At 51.4% G+C, this 14,640-nt stretch overlaps 8 protein-coding genes across 8 annotated transcripts in view; 5 read left to right on the top strand and 3 right to left on the bottom strand.

Annotated features, from left to right (window-relative positions):
* The first annotated feature begins 20 nt into the window (after positions 1-20).
* Positions 21-2,936, top strand: SEPMUDRAFT_151307 (uncharacterized protein). The gene has a single exon (XM_016906735.1). The coding sequence runs from the start codon at positions 215-217 to the stop codon at positions 2,303-2,305; it is 2,091 nt and encodes a 696-aa protein (XP_016757309.1). The 5' UTR covers positions 21-214; the 3' UTR covers positions 2,306-2,936.
* A 139-nt stretch (positions 2,937-3,075) lies between these two features.
* On the top strand, positions 3,076-3,539 carry SEPMUDRAFT_110714 (uncharacterized protein; the record flags this gene model as incomplete). Its single annotated transcript, XM_016900861.1, has 2 exons — positions 3,076-3,285; positions 3,327-3,539. 2 exons carry the CDS (start codon positions 3,076-3,078, stop codon positions 3,537-3,539), a joined length of 423 nt encoding a protein of 140 aa, XP_016757310.1.
* A 722-nt stretch (positions 3,540-4,261) lies between these two features.
* SEPMUDRAFT_110715 (uncharacterized protein) lies at positions 4,262-6,498 on the top strand (the record flags this gene model as incomplete). The annotated part of the gene is made up of 3 exons (XM_016900862.1): positions 4,262-5,794; positions 5,999-6,159; positions 6,246-6,498. The coding sequence occupies 3 exons, from the start codon at positions 4,262-4,264 to the stop codon at positions 6,496-6,498; spliced, it is 1,947 nt and encodes a 648-aa protein (XP_016757311.1).
* Positions 6,499-6,762: 264 nt separating this feature from the next.
* Positions 6,763-8,010, bottom strand: SEPMUDRAFT_51980 (uncharacterized protein; the record flags this gene model as incomplete). The annotated part of the gene is made up of 2 exons (XM_016909210.1): positions 6,763-6,935; positions 7,041-8,010. The coding sequence occupies 2 exons, from the start codon at positions 8,008-8,010 to the stop codon at positions 6,763-6,765; spliced, it is 1,143 nt and encodes a 380-aa protein (XP_016757312.1).
* Positions 8,011-8,913: 903 nt separating this feature from the next.
* On the bottom strand, positions 8,914-10,461 carry SEPMUDRAFT_120063 (uncharacterized protein; the record flags this gene model as incomplete). Its single annotated transcript, XM_016901568.1, has 1 exon — positions 8,914-10,461. One exon carries the CDS (start codon positions 10,459-10,461, stop codon positions 8,914-8,916), a length of 1,548 nt encoding a protein of 515 aa, XP_016757313.1.
* A 304-nt stretch (positions 10,462-10,765) lies between these two features.
* Positions 10,766-11,563, bottom strand: SEPMUDRAFT_127963 (10 kDa heat shock protein, mitochondrial). Its single transcript, XM_016902181.1, has 4 exons — positions 11,457-11,563; positions 11,172-11,399; positions 11,052-11,110; positions 10,766-10,995 (listed from the first exon to the last, which is right to left on the bottom strand). The coding sequence occupies exons 1-4, from the start codon at positions 11,457-11,459 to the stop codon at positions 10,971-10,973; spliced, it is 315 nt and encodes a 104-aa protein (XP_016757314.1). The 5' UTR covers positions 11,460-11,563; the 3' UTR covers positions 10,766-10,970.
* Positions 11,564-11,721: 158 nt separating this feature from the next.
* On the top strand, positions 11,722-12,921 carry SEPMUDRAFT_120065 (WD40 repeat-like protein; the record flags this gene model as incomplete). Its single annotated transcript, XM_016901569.1, has 1 exon — positions 11,722-12,921. The coding sequence occupies one exon, from the start codon at positions 11,722-11,724 to the stop codon at positions 12,919-12,921; it is 1,200 nt and encodes a 399-aa protein (XP_016757315.1).
* A 1,140-nt stretch (positions 12,922-14,061) lies between these two features.
* Positions 14,062-14,640, top strand: part of SEPMUDRAFT_91676 (carnitinyl-CoA dehydratase) — a 1,914-nt gene continuing 1,335 nt past the window's right edge. The window contains exon 1 of the mRNA XM_016910566.1: positions 14,062-14,515. Within this exon, the coding sequence (XP_016757316.1) occupies positions 14,079-14,515 (437 nt within the window). The 5' untranslated portion in view covers positions 14,062-14,078. The remainder of the gene's footprint in view (positions 14,516-14,640) is intronic.

Raw genomic sequence — 14,640 nt, forward strand, 5'->3', positions numbered from 1 at the left:
CCCTCTCCCTCTCCCTCTCCCTTTCACTTGTCCTCCAGGTCAAACCACGCTCGCTTCAGCCGGGATTGCCGTTCTTCACGAGGCCGTTTAGCTCTACGTCAATCTCACTTCGGCGAGCAACTCAAAACACCCACCTTCTCTTTCGCAACGACGCGACACACACACCACCCCTATATTCGAAACGCGATCGCAGTCGCACACGTTCCTCGCCACGATGCGAGATGGCGGCATTGCGCAATCGCTAGGCGCGCCACTCACGCGCAAGGTCAAAGAGAGTCGCGTGCTGCTGGTGGGCGCCGGTGGCATTGGCTGTGAGGTTTTGAAGAACTTGGTCTGCTGTGGCTTTGGCAGTGCTGGCAGTGCCTCGACGGTGCCACAGGTGCAGAACCTCTCGCTCCATCAGAAGCAGGATGCTGCGCAAACCACGCAAGAGCAACAGCAAGAACCGCAGCGGCAGGAACATCAGCATCCGCAACAACAGCAGCAGCCGGAAGCTTCCTCGGGCAAAAGGGCCGAGATTGTAGTCATCGATCTGGACACCATCGACCTGAGCAATCTCAATCGCCAGTTCCTCTTTCGAAAAAACCACATCAAGAAGCCCAAGGCCCTCGTCGCGAAGGAGACGGCCAGCGCCTTCAACCCGCACATCAACATTGACGCGCATCATGCCTCCATCTTCGACAGCCAGTACCATGTGGAATTCTTCGAGGGGTTTGACCTCGTCTTCAATGCGCTCGATAACCTGGCTGCTCGACGGCATGTAAACCGCATGTGTCTGGCTGCAAATGTGCCACTCATCGAGAGCGGCACGACGGGCTTCAATGGCCAGGTCCAAGCGATCAAAAAGGGCGTCACCGAGTGCTACGACTGCAACGAGAAGCCCGTGCAAAAGTCGTTTCCCATCTGCACCATTCGATCGACGCCTTCACAGCCGATACATTGCATAGTCTGGGCCAAGTCGTACTTGCTGCCGGAGTTGTTTGGCACGAGCGAGGAGGAGTCTTCGGACGTGGCAGTCACGGGCGAGGACAACGCTGAAGAGGTTGCGAAGCTCAAAGAGGAGGCAGAGGCGCTGAAGAAGATTAGAGGCCTTATGGGCAAGGAGGACTTTGCGAAAGAGGTGTTCAACAAAGTCTACGGCGCGGACATAGACCGCCTGCGATCGATGAGCGAAATGTGGCAGAGTCGGACACCGCCCACACCGTTGCGGTTTGAGGGTGTCTGCATCGACAAAGACCCCGAGAAGCACGGTGCGGAGCTTGCAGCTCAAGATCAAAAGGTGTGGTCTTTGTTGGACAATCTGAAAGTCTTCTGCTATAGCATTCGGCAGCTCAGCAACCGCATTGCGGCCGGCGAGAGTGGCATTGAGTTCGACAAGGACGACAAGGACACGCTGGACTTTGTCGCAGCAGCTGCCAATCTCAGATCGCACATCTTCAGCATTCCATCCAACAGCGAGTGGGACATTAAACAGATGGCAGGCAACATAATTCCTGCAATAGCCACATCCAACGCGCTGACAGCATCGCTATGTCTGCTGGAAGCCTTCAAAGTGTTGCGAAGCCAGATGCCCTCGCAGCATCCCCCTCCCAATCCTCCTCATCCTCAGGCTACTACGGCTACTACTACTACCACGGCTACGCCTGCGAAGTTGAATGGTCGTCACGCGGCACCTCTGTTGGGAGGAAGCAAGATGATCTTCCTGACGTCAAAGAGCACAGATCGTATGATCACGACGGAGAGCCTGCGTGCCCCGCGCAACGACTGCCCCGTGTGCTCGCCCGTCTATGCTAAAATTTCCATCAAGGAAGGCAGTAGTCCCACAATGCAGACACTTGTTGATTTGCTGAAGAGGAGTCTGGGCTACGATGACATGTCGATGGTGTTCAACCAGCAACTCATCTACGATCCGGATCTGGAGGAGAACCTGGAAAAGGCACTGACGGAATTTGGAATTGACGGCGAGAGCATCAGCTTCCTGACAGTACAGGATGAGGCTGATGATGCTAAAGTGGACTTGATACTGAGCATCAGGAAGTCGAGTACGCTCGAAGGCGAGGAAGATATTCGTCTATCGCCTAGCAGTCTAGCGCTTCCTTTGAAGCCGGCGAAGCCAATCATGCCGGATCCCAGCGCCGACGCGACGCCGGGAGCCTCGGTCAAGGGCGCGGAGCTTTCGAACGGCAAGCGGAAGCGTGAAGCTGAGGATGATGTAGACGCAGCCAACAAGAAGGCGAAAGCTCGGCCCAACGATGGTGAGGTATACGTGGTGGACGATGAAGACGGCGCTATTCTGCTCGATTGAGTGCGCCCACTTTACTACCAGGGCAGGAGTTTTTGGCGTGCGGAGGCATGACATGCCTTTGCACTGATTGATACGATACCACTTTGCGATGATTTGCGTGGCGGAAAAGAAACTAGGCTGGTGCTCGCGGGAGACTTGGAAGTTTTTTTCCGGGGCGTTTTTGGGAGGTTATCCTGCAGGAACACATGGGCGATTTCGCAGCGAGTCTGAAGTGCTCAGGCCCGCTCCCCCGGTTCGTTCGTTCATCATCTGCTTCGCTCTCTCGACAGTACTGAGAGTGCCATGCTCGAGGTAAGCATGGTTGATGGATGAGGCGGAATCGCATGGTAAAATGGCAGATGGGAGGCGTGGTGGAATGGCAGGTGTATGATTGACGGCTGCGACGAGGGACACCACCAAGAAACGACGGCCAGTGTCGCCACCAGTGTTTGTACATGTGGCTGGCTGCAGATGATGAGTTGCCGATCATCTGGACTCTCACCCTGCCTGCCTGCTTGCTTGCTACGAAGACGTGCGCGAAGCATACCAGCGCCATCCCAACAGCGGACACGAGCGGTGTAGTGAAGATGTATGCTGTTGTACGAATGGCAATGAAACCACCATCAAATCGAATTCTCGTAGAGACGTTGACGACTTTCATCTAGATAGTGTGTGGGGCATGTCACTTACTTCTTCTATCTTGCTAATACTACTGTAGGTACGACTTACTACTACTGATGACTTGGCTTGTGCAGAGAGAGAGAGAGATAGATAGGCTTCTGCGGCAAGTCATGTCTCACAGTGGCGCAGTGGGCAGTGCGCCAAATTGCAATTTTGCCCCCATGGTCCACCCCTGGTTCTCTACAGTACATCTAGTCTTTGACGAACTTTGTGCCGACTATTACCCAAGCACATCACACGAATCACATGTTTTTCTAGAAACTAGACAAGCTTTTGCCGAAACCCCAGTGCATGTCACACTGCATGAGTGGCTCGAGGATGTGAGTGACTGCGAAATTACCGATGTGTGTGTAGTGTGAAGAGCGAGGATGATGGTGACTATGACAGAGACCACGACACCGACGAAGAAGATGAAGATGAAGAAGGACTTGTATTACTACTCTACTACTATGGTCTCGATGATGTTGACATGGGGTATGCTGTTCGAGCACAGTCCTCACCAGGAAAACCCTCCGGCGCTGTAACCGCTGCTGTGGTAGAAAGATTGAACAGGAACAATGATGGGTGGGGATAGGTAGATATAGTAGTAATATAATACTTGGAGTTGGATGATGGTGGGCAGAAACTGACTAACGGAGGAGCCTCCGGCAATGACACGAGGAGTTGTTTGGGGAAGATGGCGCAAGGAAATCCCTTCCAAGATGCCGAGAATGTGGTGGCGAAGAAGAAAAGAAAAAGAGGCGGTGTTTCCAAGGGGGATTTCTTGGTTCTTGTGATGCTTCATTTATTCCACGTGCACAGTCTGGACACTCTTTTTTTTCGCGTAATCTCATTTTCTGGGCGAAATGGAAGTAGAGATGTGTGTGAAGGAGTGCCGTATTCCTCTTCCTTGTTGCGAAGCAGAAGGGCCTAGTACACTAAGTACGGTTCTACTTACCCAGCGCCTTTCTGGCTTAGTCTAGCGAGACGGTCGTCGCCAAATCACCGAAGAAGACCAGACAAGGATAGATATACCGGAGACGACGACGACGCGGCATTTCACGAAATCCCCAGATTCATCATACCGTCGAACTCGAACACCATCAATCCACGAGTCTGTTCAAGGGCGCATCCAAGACAACGGCGGCGACGATCAGGAAGCGCATAGTCATCTCGACAGGACAGGACAGGACAGGACAGAACGAGCCAGGGGACAAGGGAATTGACTACGGGACAATAAGCATCTCAGGGAGAGACAAGGACAGCAGTAACTATACCGACAACAACAACAACGACAAATAGACAACATCCTACACAATGTCTTCGGAGAAATGCAATCAAATTCTCGGCCGCTATCCATCATCGGCCACCTCATCCACCTCCAGACTTTCTCCTCCATCATCCACCACAACAGCAACACATCAAACCTGGTGGCACGACAACAATTCTCCCCATCACACCGAGAACAGATCCATCCGTCCTCGTCTCTCCACCTCTTCCGACAACAGCAACATTCACCACAACCGCACATCTTTTTACGCCTACCCTTACTCTTCCTACTTGTCCAACTCGACGTCCTCTTTGGCCGCATACAACACGACAGACCCTTTGCCGCCTGGTAGTGGAAGTAATAGTACTAGTGGTCGACGAACTCCTACTGCATTGACTTCTACCACCACTCCCATTGCGATTCCAATTCCTCCGATTATAGCCTCTTTTATAGGTTCTCAGAGGAAGAAATTGGGGTTGACGATGATTTCGTCTTCTTTTGCTTCTTCTTCTATTTCTCCTTCTTCTGCGTCTTCGACGACTCGTCAACACGTCCAAGGCCAAAAACGACAGGAAAGGCAGCAGCAGCAGCAGCAGAAGAGTGAGAAGCTGAAGAAGAAGGAGAAGGGGATTGAAAGAGAAAAAGAAAAGGAAAAGGAAAAGAAAGCAGTGGTGCCTTTTCTCAATTCGTATTCTCCTCATCCGAGATATCGAAGAGATAGTATGGATTTGAGGGGTTGGTGTAGTAATTCTTATGATGATTATAATACTCATTATAGGGATCTGGTGACTCCTTCGGATGGAGCTGCTGTGCTTTCGACTTCTGCTGCTTCTTCGAATTATTCGACTTCGGCTTCTTCTTCGAATTCGGGTTCTGGATCTGGGTTTCCGATACAGCAACAACAACAGCGTGGACAACAACAACAACAACAACAACAACAACAGAAATCCCTCCCTCCTCTCCCCCCTTCCTATTCCTCTTCTTACTCCTCTTCTTCTTCTCCCCCCTCTCGCCACCCTCAACCCATCGAACACTCAAGCGAAAAGGAAGTCGTCGTCAGCGGCGTAAATTCCTCAACTTCTACCTCTTCCACCTCTTCCTTCCTTCTAACTTCCTCCGGAACAACAAGAACCTCCACATCCACCAAATCCACCTCCACGACCAAAAGTCCTCCTCATCATCATCATCATCATCAAAAAACCCTCTCAGAGCAGAACAACAACACCCCCTACGACATCACAGCCACCCCGTATAATTACAAAAAAACCTACGAAATCCGCGCTGGAGAAAAAAATCTCTCTGCCACCTCCAAACAGAATTCACATCAACAACAACAAAATCCCCCAGGGACGTTTACGCCTGGACCTGCTGGAGGGGCAGGATTGGAAATTCATCAGAATGGAAGGGCGATTTGGTGGGTGAGATTTCAAACGTCGTTTTGGGGCGCTCCGGGGATTTTTATTGAGGGGTTGCCGGTTGTTTCGCCGAGGATGGGGATGGGTGGTGGGAAGGGTGGTGGTGGAGGGAAGGGGAAATTGGGGGCGATGGGAGAAGAGGGGGGGAAGAGGAGGGTTTTGGCTGTGAGTTTTGATTTCTCTTTTTTTTCTTTTCTTTTCTTGTCACTGTTCTCCTTCTTCTTCTTCTCTACTCCATCCTATTTCTTTTGTTTTCTTGGCTTCATCATCTCATTCCAAAGAAAAAAAAAACAAAACTATACTCTCTCTCACCACTTTACCCACCGATCACTAACATTTTCTCTCTTCCACTTCCCCCCACAAAAACAGGCCACAAGATTCAAATCCGTCCGTTCAGGTTTCTACATCCACCTCGGCGACCCCTCCGAACACAACATCCCCGCCGAACGCTGGCCGCAAGTCACGTACAGCAGCTGGAACGAAAAAGAGTATTGTTTCGAATTTCAAGGTCGAAAATTCGTCTGGAGGAGGTACAGTCCACCCATCCATTCCCTCCCCCATCCATCCCCTCCCCCCCATCAAACCAACCCCCCACTAACCCCCTCTCTTCTCCCAGCCCCGTAACATCCCTCCTCAGCTACCTCAAAGACACAGGCGACTACCACCTCCTCGACGTCGACAACCCCGGACATTTATTAGCAGCATATCTCAAAGATCGGGATTGGTTTGCTTTTAAGCCGATTGCCAAGATGGAATTTTATGTCAAATTGGAGCAGGGACTGGAGTTGATGGCGCTGGCGGCTGTCATGGGGGTTGAGGAGAGGAGGAGGAGGAAGAATGCTGCGGCGGGGATTGGGGGGGTGGTTTGATTGAGGAGTGGAAGAGGGGGGGGGATGTGAAGGAGGGTATGAATGAAAGTTCTATTATCTGTGATTCTTTCTTTTTTTGCTGTTTCGTTTGTGTCTTTCTTTTCTTTCTCGAATCTCCAGTATGGGGGGTGAATGAATGAATGAATGATGATTATGGATGGTTATTGACACTATAACAGACAAATAGATAGCCAGCAACGAGCCAGGAGGGGAAACACATCTCCGAACCTCTCCCCCAACCCCAAAAAGAAAAGAAAAGAAAAATTACTCAAACTCAACATACACCAACGGAGTCGTATATCCCGCAATATCACCATGTTCAGCCTCATCATTCTTCGTATACGTGATGTACATTTCATTCTTGGTCGAATTCGGAGACACGAGAGCAGGATGAGCTTGGATGGAATATGCACCCAAAGCATGATTTCCAATCGGACCTAAATTTGAAAAAAAAAGAACATCCATCAAAAGTCAGCAATCACTCTCTCTCTTCATCTCGACTCCGTCTGTTGGGAAAAAAGGGGAGAAGGATATATTCTCACCTTTATAAAACTGCACAGCCTGCGTCCAAGGACCCTGAGGTTCGGGCGCCGTACAAATATAAGTTTCAGCGCCCGGGAAAATATCCCCTCCAATCCAGACAAACGAATTCCAATGGTGACTGAAATAATACGTGCCTTGACCACCAGCATTCGCGTGAGGGATTTCGATTCCCTCCGAGGAGCCCAGACGAGGCATTGATCTCGTCCATTGTCCATGTACCCAATACTCGTAGGCGTCGCGGTTCTCGACGTGGCTGGGAGGGACGCGGGCGAGAGAGGTTTTGTGGTCCCATTGGCCCCAGAGATAGATGTAGTTGTTGTGCAGGAGAGTGCCGTAGGCGCCGTAGGCGATTTCGCCTTGTTTCCAAAAGTGTTCGTGCACGACGGTGGTTTTGGGGAGGGAGTCGCGGCTGTGGAGACGGGAAGGGCGATGTTCGGTTTTGTAGAGGATGGTGGCGGGGTTTTCTGTTTCGACGCCCAAGTTGCTGTTGATGTGGCATTGTGGGACCCATGTGTATGCGGTGATGTTGCCGTCGCTGGTCTCGGAGGTGACGAGAGGAGGTTGGTTTGGCCAGAGAGCGATTCTGGTGCCATCGTCACGGTTTCCGGCTGGGGATGCACAGAGATGGCGACCGGGAGATGGGAAGAAGCTCTCGCTGTGGCTGTTTTTGCCATACTGTCTGAGGACCACCGACTTCATGCGGTTGGACTGTGCCACAGGCTCGAGTTTGGGCCCCCCATTGACGTCGTAGTCCGACCAAGAAGCGGTACTGGTGATGATGGGAAGCATGTTGACACTCCCGTTGTGGTTGCAGAGTTGTGTGTCACGGTACGTCCATAGTACACGATCACCGAAACGGACAGACCCTCCACTGTCGCGATTCAAGCTGGGGTCGCCGACCAGCCCGAGGATCTCAGGCTCACGCTTCACTTTCGGGATGATGGGTCCTGACCCGGGACTCGCACGCATTGGCTGATCTGAGCCCTGAGCTGGTGGTGGATCTTGTGCAGGCTCGTTGGAAGGGTTAGTCCTGTATGGCTGCTGATCGACCGGCTTGTTCTGCGCCTCTGCAACATTGTGAGGACCGGCGTGGTGAATTGCTAGATGGACTAGTCAGAGCTGCCACACGTGAAATGATGATGGTGAGTGAACATCGGCATACCTGCGCGACCTTGGTCGATGGCGCCCGCAAGCTTCTGCTTCCACTTGTCCATTGTGAGACACGAGCAGCTGACAACAATCGATTTCCAAGTGACGGTATATCTCAAGGCCGTAGTGGAAGACACGAGGTCGATATATGATATTGATCGTCAATGTGCAATGCTATTGTATGGTCAGTGGCGTGCAACGCGATATATGTATAAGGTATATTACTTGAATGTGGCTTGCATCCATATCTACGTCAGCGGGGTGTTGATTTTTGCATGCATTAGCAGTATCTTGGTCCTACACTACAGTAGTTCTACTCTAGCCTCGCTTCCTCCAAGCCGCAGAGCTCACCCAGCTTCCCAGCCTCAATTCTTGGTGGTCAAACTCTCGTATAGATCTGATTTCTGGATTTATTCTCATTGTGGCCAATCAATGCAAAAAGTGGCCTCCCGTTTCCACGAGGAAATACCATCATAGTAATAGATGGGATAAAGAGAACACTTCTCACTGAAACAGTGCCTGGTTTTGCAGCCGCCGAAGCCCTCACAGCATCGAGGGCAGGACAGTCGGCTCGAGGACTTGCTAATAGGATAGAAATGTGATCGTAGTCAAGTGGCACAACGAATGACGATCTGGAACCGCATTGTTGCTGCTTCTTGACGCGTGAATACTCTTCTCAGATCCTCGATTTTGCGGAAAATTGACCAAATGGAGCTATTCTCTTCATGGATGGTTCGGCGCGGTGGCTCGATAGGCATGAGTATGGGAAATGCTCCAAGGAATACAGCGTTTGCAGATGCATTGGCTGTAAAGACTCCCAGGATAGAGATAATCAAGCACCGCATACGTGTTATTCCCATTGTCTGCCAGCCTCGGAAGGTCCGACATGGTCGTCTTCAGTGGCTGATGCTTCTTCCAGCAATGGAACGTAAACCCAGAAAACAAATGCTCGCCCGGTCTTCCGGAACTAAAGGACCACCACTGCAAAGCCGCCGGCGTGCGTCGATGTCTCGACTTGCGTGAAATTTGCTTTCTGCAGCTGAGTGAACCATTGGTATCTGGTTCAAAGAGAATCCGCAGGTGCTGGAGATTATCTGGCAAGCTCGCCTGCACTGCCTCAATGACGATTGGCAGTGAAATCATATCTCGGTGGTTGAAGATGCTGAGGTCTACCAGTGAAGCAGGAAGCGTGATCTTCGCATCGAGCTCGTCACTCAGCCAGTAATATTTTCCAAGCAACAACTCTTCGTCGATATGCAAAGTTTCCAGACGGCTGAATGTTCCCAGGTCCAGGGCACATGACCGATCTTTTCGGGAAACGAGATACTCTTGAGTCTTCGATTCGAGGACTAATTTGGTCAAGCTCGATTCATGTAGTCGGAGGGTAGCATGGAGAGTAGAGACGTCAATGGGTCCGCCTGTTTCAACTCCAGCAAACTCAACACGTAGCCGGTCAAGGCTCTTGCATGACGCGATTACCCGTGAAAGAGCATTAGCATCCAAGTGGACCATTTGCATATCCAGGTCCGAGACATTGGATTTCCCTCGTGTGCACAGCCAGCCCTCATCCCCACTGACATGGCTTTGCAAGGACATCTCGCTAGTCAATTTCTGTAGAGTCGGAAGCTGCATCAGCGCCGAGAAGCTAGTATGTGTAATGCAGCCCATACGAGCATCGGCTAGTGTACTGTATAGAAACTCGGAGCAATCTCGAGGGCTTCGAAGCTGGAAGAGCATACGAGAAATTTTGCCAAGCATTGGACAGTGAACACATGGGGTCAAGCCCGGATCAAGTTCACATATGGAAAGTTTTCGGATTTTGGTCGACAGGGCCAAGAGCATGACAGCCTCCCAGGCTCTACAGCCTTTGCGCCGATTGAACGCTTTTCTTGCCTCGTGCGATAGTTGGTTCGTCCCAAGAGCCTCATCAATAGCCTTCCAGCATAGATCCAGCTCGTCTCGGGCCATCGGATTGGGAGCATCGCAGTCTGGCTCGATGTAAATCTCCTTCACCAGAGCTGCCAGGGCAGGCCTTTTGCGCAGTGTCTGAAGGAGTGGCTGGATGTTCGCGCCAAGATCTGACGTGCTGATGAAAGCATACAAGTGTGATTGGCCAACTGCCCGTAGCGCGCGAGAGGTCCGACATACGGACGTGTAGGTGCAGATTCTTCGATGGTATGCTTCACCGGGCGAAGCTGAAGCAGGCGGGCCAGCGAACCCGATGATATTGTCGAGTAATTCAGTCGGCAGAGATTCTAGTGTAATGGCCATGGGGGGCGAGGCAGTCTTAGACAAGTGCCAGCGATGATGTTCGAGGGTGGATTGTCGTAAAGTGAAGAGTCTATGTCAAACGGTGGTTCTCGGGTAACGTGGAAGGCGCGTGTCTTAGTAAGCAGAAATCTAAAAGTCTAGCAACATGAACACTGACAGTACCGAGTTCATGTAGCATTCTTCAACCAGACCACCAAGATATATCTTCGTCGTCGAAGACGCATAAAGACGGGAGGTATAGAACTCATGACCAAACATCGCCCGGAGCTCAAACATATCATGTGATAATACACACATCGCAGTCGTCGGGATGCCAGCAAGTCTGAGAAAGTCAGCAGCTTAGGGTGAAGAGTAGAGATGTATTCACACATATTTCAACTACACAAATGATGATACAGTGGCGAAGCGCCTCGAATACAGCAGCAGATGGCCATCGCTGCAGCACGTTGTACAACATGCGCCGAGAATGCTATTTGTACAAATTTATTTTGGGGGGTATCGAAGGCCGTCTATTCGTTGATCTTGGCAAGAATGCTGCGTGTGTGTTATCAGTGAGTGTTCTGGCTCATTCTTGGTATCGTCTGACTTACTCGTGGTCTCGGAAGATTGAGTACTCATCCTCTCCAACCTTGATGGGGCTGCCACCGAACTGTGTCCATCATCAGCGGATTGCCCATATCACTATCGCCGTGTGTAATTGCTCTTCTCACCTGTGGAATCAACACCCTGTCCCCAGACTTCACGCCCATTGGTAACCTCTTGCCGTCCTTGTCGAAGGCACCCGGTCCTACAGCCAACACCTTGGCCTCGTTGAGCTCCTTCACAGCTGTTTCGGGGAGGAAGATGCCCCCAGCAGTCTTCGTCTCGGCCTTGACGCGCTGCACGAGGACGCGGTCGAGGAGGGGCGTCAGAGCCTTGATGTTCTTCACGAGAGTGGCCTGAGGGAGAAGATCGCGTTAGCATTGCGGCGTGCATTGTCATCCATTCGTGCTTACCATTTCGATAATGTATTGGCGCCGAAGCAGATGAGACGGATGGGGGTAGTTTCGGGAGTGTCTGATAGGGGTGGTGGGTGAAGATGATGAAGTGAAGAAGAAGAAGCAGATGGCCGTTGTAGTCTAGAATTCTATGGAACTTTGTGAACGCCCATCCACAGTTCTACCATCCATGCCCTAGAACTACCGTTGGAGATCAATAAAGTCGTGGGACGACACATGCACCTGCAGACCTGCAACAAATAAATCGTAAACCTGGACCAGCATGTCTTCTCCCACCGACACACTGCATCCCAAATGCATTGCCACGACCGGCGACGAATTCCACCACCGGACCAGAACATCGCACTCATCTCACTTGTCGGATGAGAGCTTGGTTGCAAGAAGATCCAACATATTCCGAAAGGCTTTGTTTACTCCAGACGGCACTTCCATTGTAACGCACACGGAGGACAATTGTCTCCGGACGTTTGTGCTGCCTCCGGAACTGCTGGATGAGAGATATGAGCCACTGTCGCTGAATGCTTACGCCACTTGGCAGAGTGGCAGCAATGTTCAAAGCTACGCCGTCTACCCAGGCTTTGATTTACAGGACCCAACGACGACATTTGTGCTCACTGGCAGTGCGTCCGTGCCAGTAACTCTGCGAAATGCTCTCGACTACAATTCGGTGCAAGCAAGCTATCCCCTGATCCACCGAACCACTGAAGAGTACCAGCCGCCACGAAGTCTGGCATGGACGCGCGATGGCTTGCACTTCCTGGTTGGCAGTGACAACTTGCTTGCTGGCTTTGATTGCTCGCAGGCTGGACAAGGCCCGACCATCTTTCACAAATTGAAGGCAGGGCGAAAATCGTCGAGTGGTCTGCAAATGTTGCAACGCAAAGGCCTTGTTTCATCCCTCAGCATAAGCAATGATGGTCTTCTCGCTCTCGGCACTAATGAGCGCGAGATCGCCATGTACGACAATGATGGGCTCGGCTCCTGGGTATCTTCCTTCGAGCTTGAGGAAGGACTTGGTACCGGTATTTCAGATCTCAAATGGAGTCCGTGTGGTAAGCACTTGCTCATTGCAGAGAGGCAGAGCAATGTCATCCAGATGTACGACATTCGGAATACGCAACAGAAAGTGGGAGATTTGACGGGTCGGTATGCTGCGACGCCACAGGTCATGAACATTGATGTCGTGCCTACAGCCTCTGGTTACGAAGTGTGGGGCGGCAGTACAGATGGAACGGTGCGCATGTGGTCAAATCCTGGAGACGAGTATGGAGGTCAGATGCCCTCTGCGACACTGAAGTTGCACGGGTCTCCTGTTTCGAGCGCAATCTGGCATCCCTCCGGAGCCATACTTGCCACTGCGTCTGGCAGACGCTTTGACGATACCACGTCGACAGAACTTGACAAAGATTCAGGTCTTAGCGATCTCAAGCAAGACAGTAGTCTCAAGATATGGACCGTGTGAGGTAGTATCGAGTTGACGTGCTTTTGCGCTTCTGTGAGAATTGCTGCGTGAACCCAGTCTGAGCGTCCAAGAGATCACGAGCACCTCACGTTGAATGATTTCGTGGGATTTGCCGCCGTTCGTGGACGAGGCACTATTCCAACTGTTCGATCAGTACTCTTTACTAAGCTTTTCGTAACCACCAACTTGTGACGTCGAAGATCCTACCTACCACTAGCAGCGTGGTTCCATAACATCGCTCGGGACACGACGACCATTTGCGGCGTGACAAACGTGAGTGCTTGATCTCGGCATTATGGCGTACCATACTGATCCCTTGTAGACGAAAATATCACGACTTCAGCTGATATCCCAATGCTCACAGAAGCCTGCCATCGGATGCTCGAGTCTGCCGAGCTACTCAGATTGTGGTCCTTCTGATAGAAGGGTCTATTATACGTAAGACGTGTAGCCTGAACCAAGGCACCTACTAAGTCCGATTGCAGCGAGTCTGATGGTGAAGAGGGCAAATTGCATACCTACGGCGAAGTGGAGGCACTCCTGCTGAGCCAGATACCTATGCACCTAGTCCGCCACATGTTTCAAGGCACAATTCAAGGTTCTATCAAGCTTCAACACGATCTCTGGTTCGCGCCAGGTCGAGGTTGATATAGAGGACACCAAGACTGTCGGGCACCATCGACTGAGATGCCCGATCCCATTTATAGCTGCATCAGAGTATAAAGATGTACTAGTAGTGGTCTCATTCACTCTCTCGCTCTTCTTGTGTTGGTAGAACTACCTCCTAGCGCAGCCGCTGACTCGCACGGGCCATGAGCTTCGACATCCATCTCCACATCGTAGACCCTGTCTGTTAATGTTACACCTCGGAGGTCCGCTTTTCGGCTATACCATCATGACAATGCAATCATGCCTAGGCACAACGAGATGATTTCTCCCACGGGCGCACATGGCACTCGTCGCTCCAGACTGAAGAGTAATTGTACTTGATATCTGCCATTACTGGTCCTGTCTATTATACTAGGAGGTCCATCACCACACCTTGCCCAATCGACCTCCCACGAAACTCCCCCGCTCCCTCCATTCCATCATCCGTATCGACACCACACCATCCTCCTCCTCCTCCTCCTTGCAATCCACCACCACCACTGCCCGCAATGTCCTCCTCCACCTCCTCCCATCCACCTCCACCTTCCTCACCCTCCTACATCCTCAGCTACCCCTCCCCCAGCATCCTCCTCATCACCATCAACCGCCCGCAACAAATGAACAGCCTTCCCTCGGCCGCACACTGGGAAGCCGACGCAATTCTGACCTGGTTCGACGACTCTCCGATTTTGCGCGTGGCAGTGATTACGGGAGCGGGAGAGAAGGCGTTTTGTGCTGGGCAGGATTTGATTGAGCAGGAGGAAATTAGGAGGAGGAGGGAGACGAAGGGGGAGAATGAGGGGAATGGGAATGGGGAGGGGAGAATGTTGTTGATGCATCCTCCTTCGGGGTTTATGGGTGTGAGTCGACGGGTGGGGAAGAAACCGGTGATTGCTGCTGTGAATGGATGGGCGTTGGGAGGGGGATTTGAGATTTGTTTGGGGTGGTGAGTTTTTTCTTTTTTTTTGTTTTCTTGGTATTTATACATATATATGTATATGTATATTATTGGAAGAGGAAGAAGAAGAAGAAGAAGAAGAAGAAGAAGAAGAAGAAGAAGAAGAAGAAGAA

Source organism: Sphaerulina musiva, assembly GCF_000320565.1.
Source record: "Sphaerulina musiva SO2202 unplaced genomic scaffold SEPMUscaffold_10, whole genome shotgun sequence".
NCBI classification, from domain to species: domain Eukaryota; kingdom Fungi; phylum Ascomycota; class Dothideomycetes; order Mycosphaerellales; family Mycosphaerellaceae; genus Sphaerulina; species Sphaerulina musiva.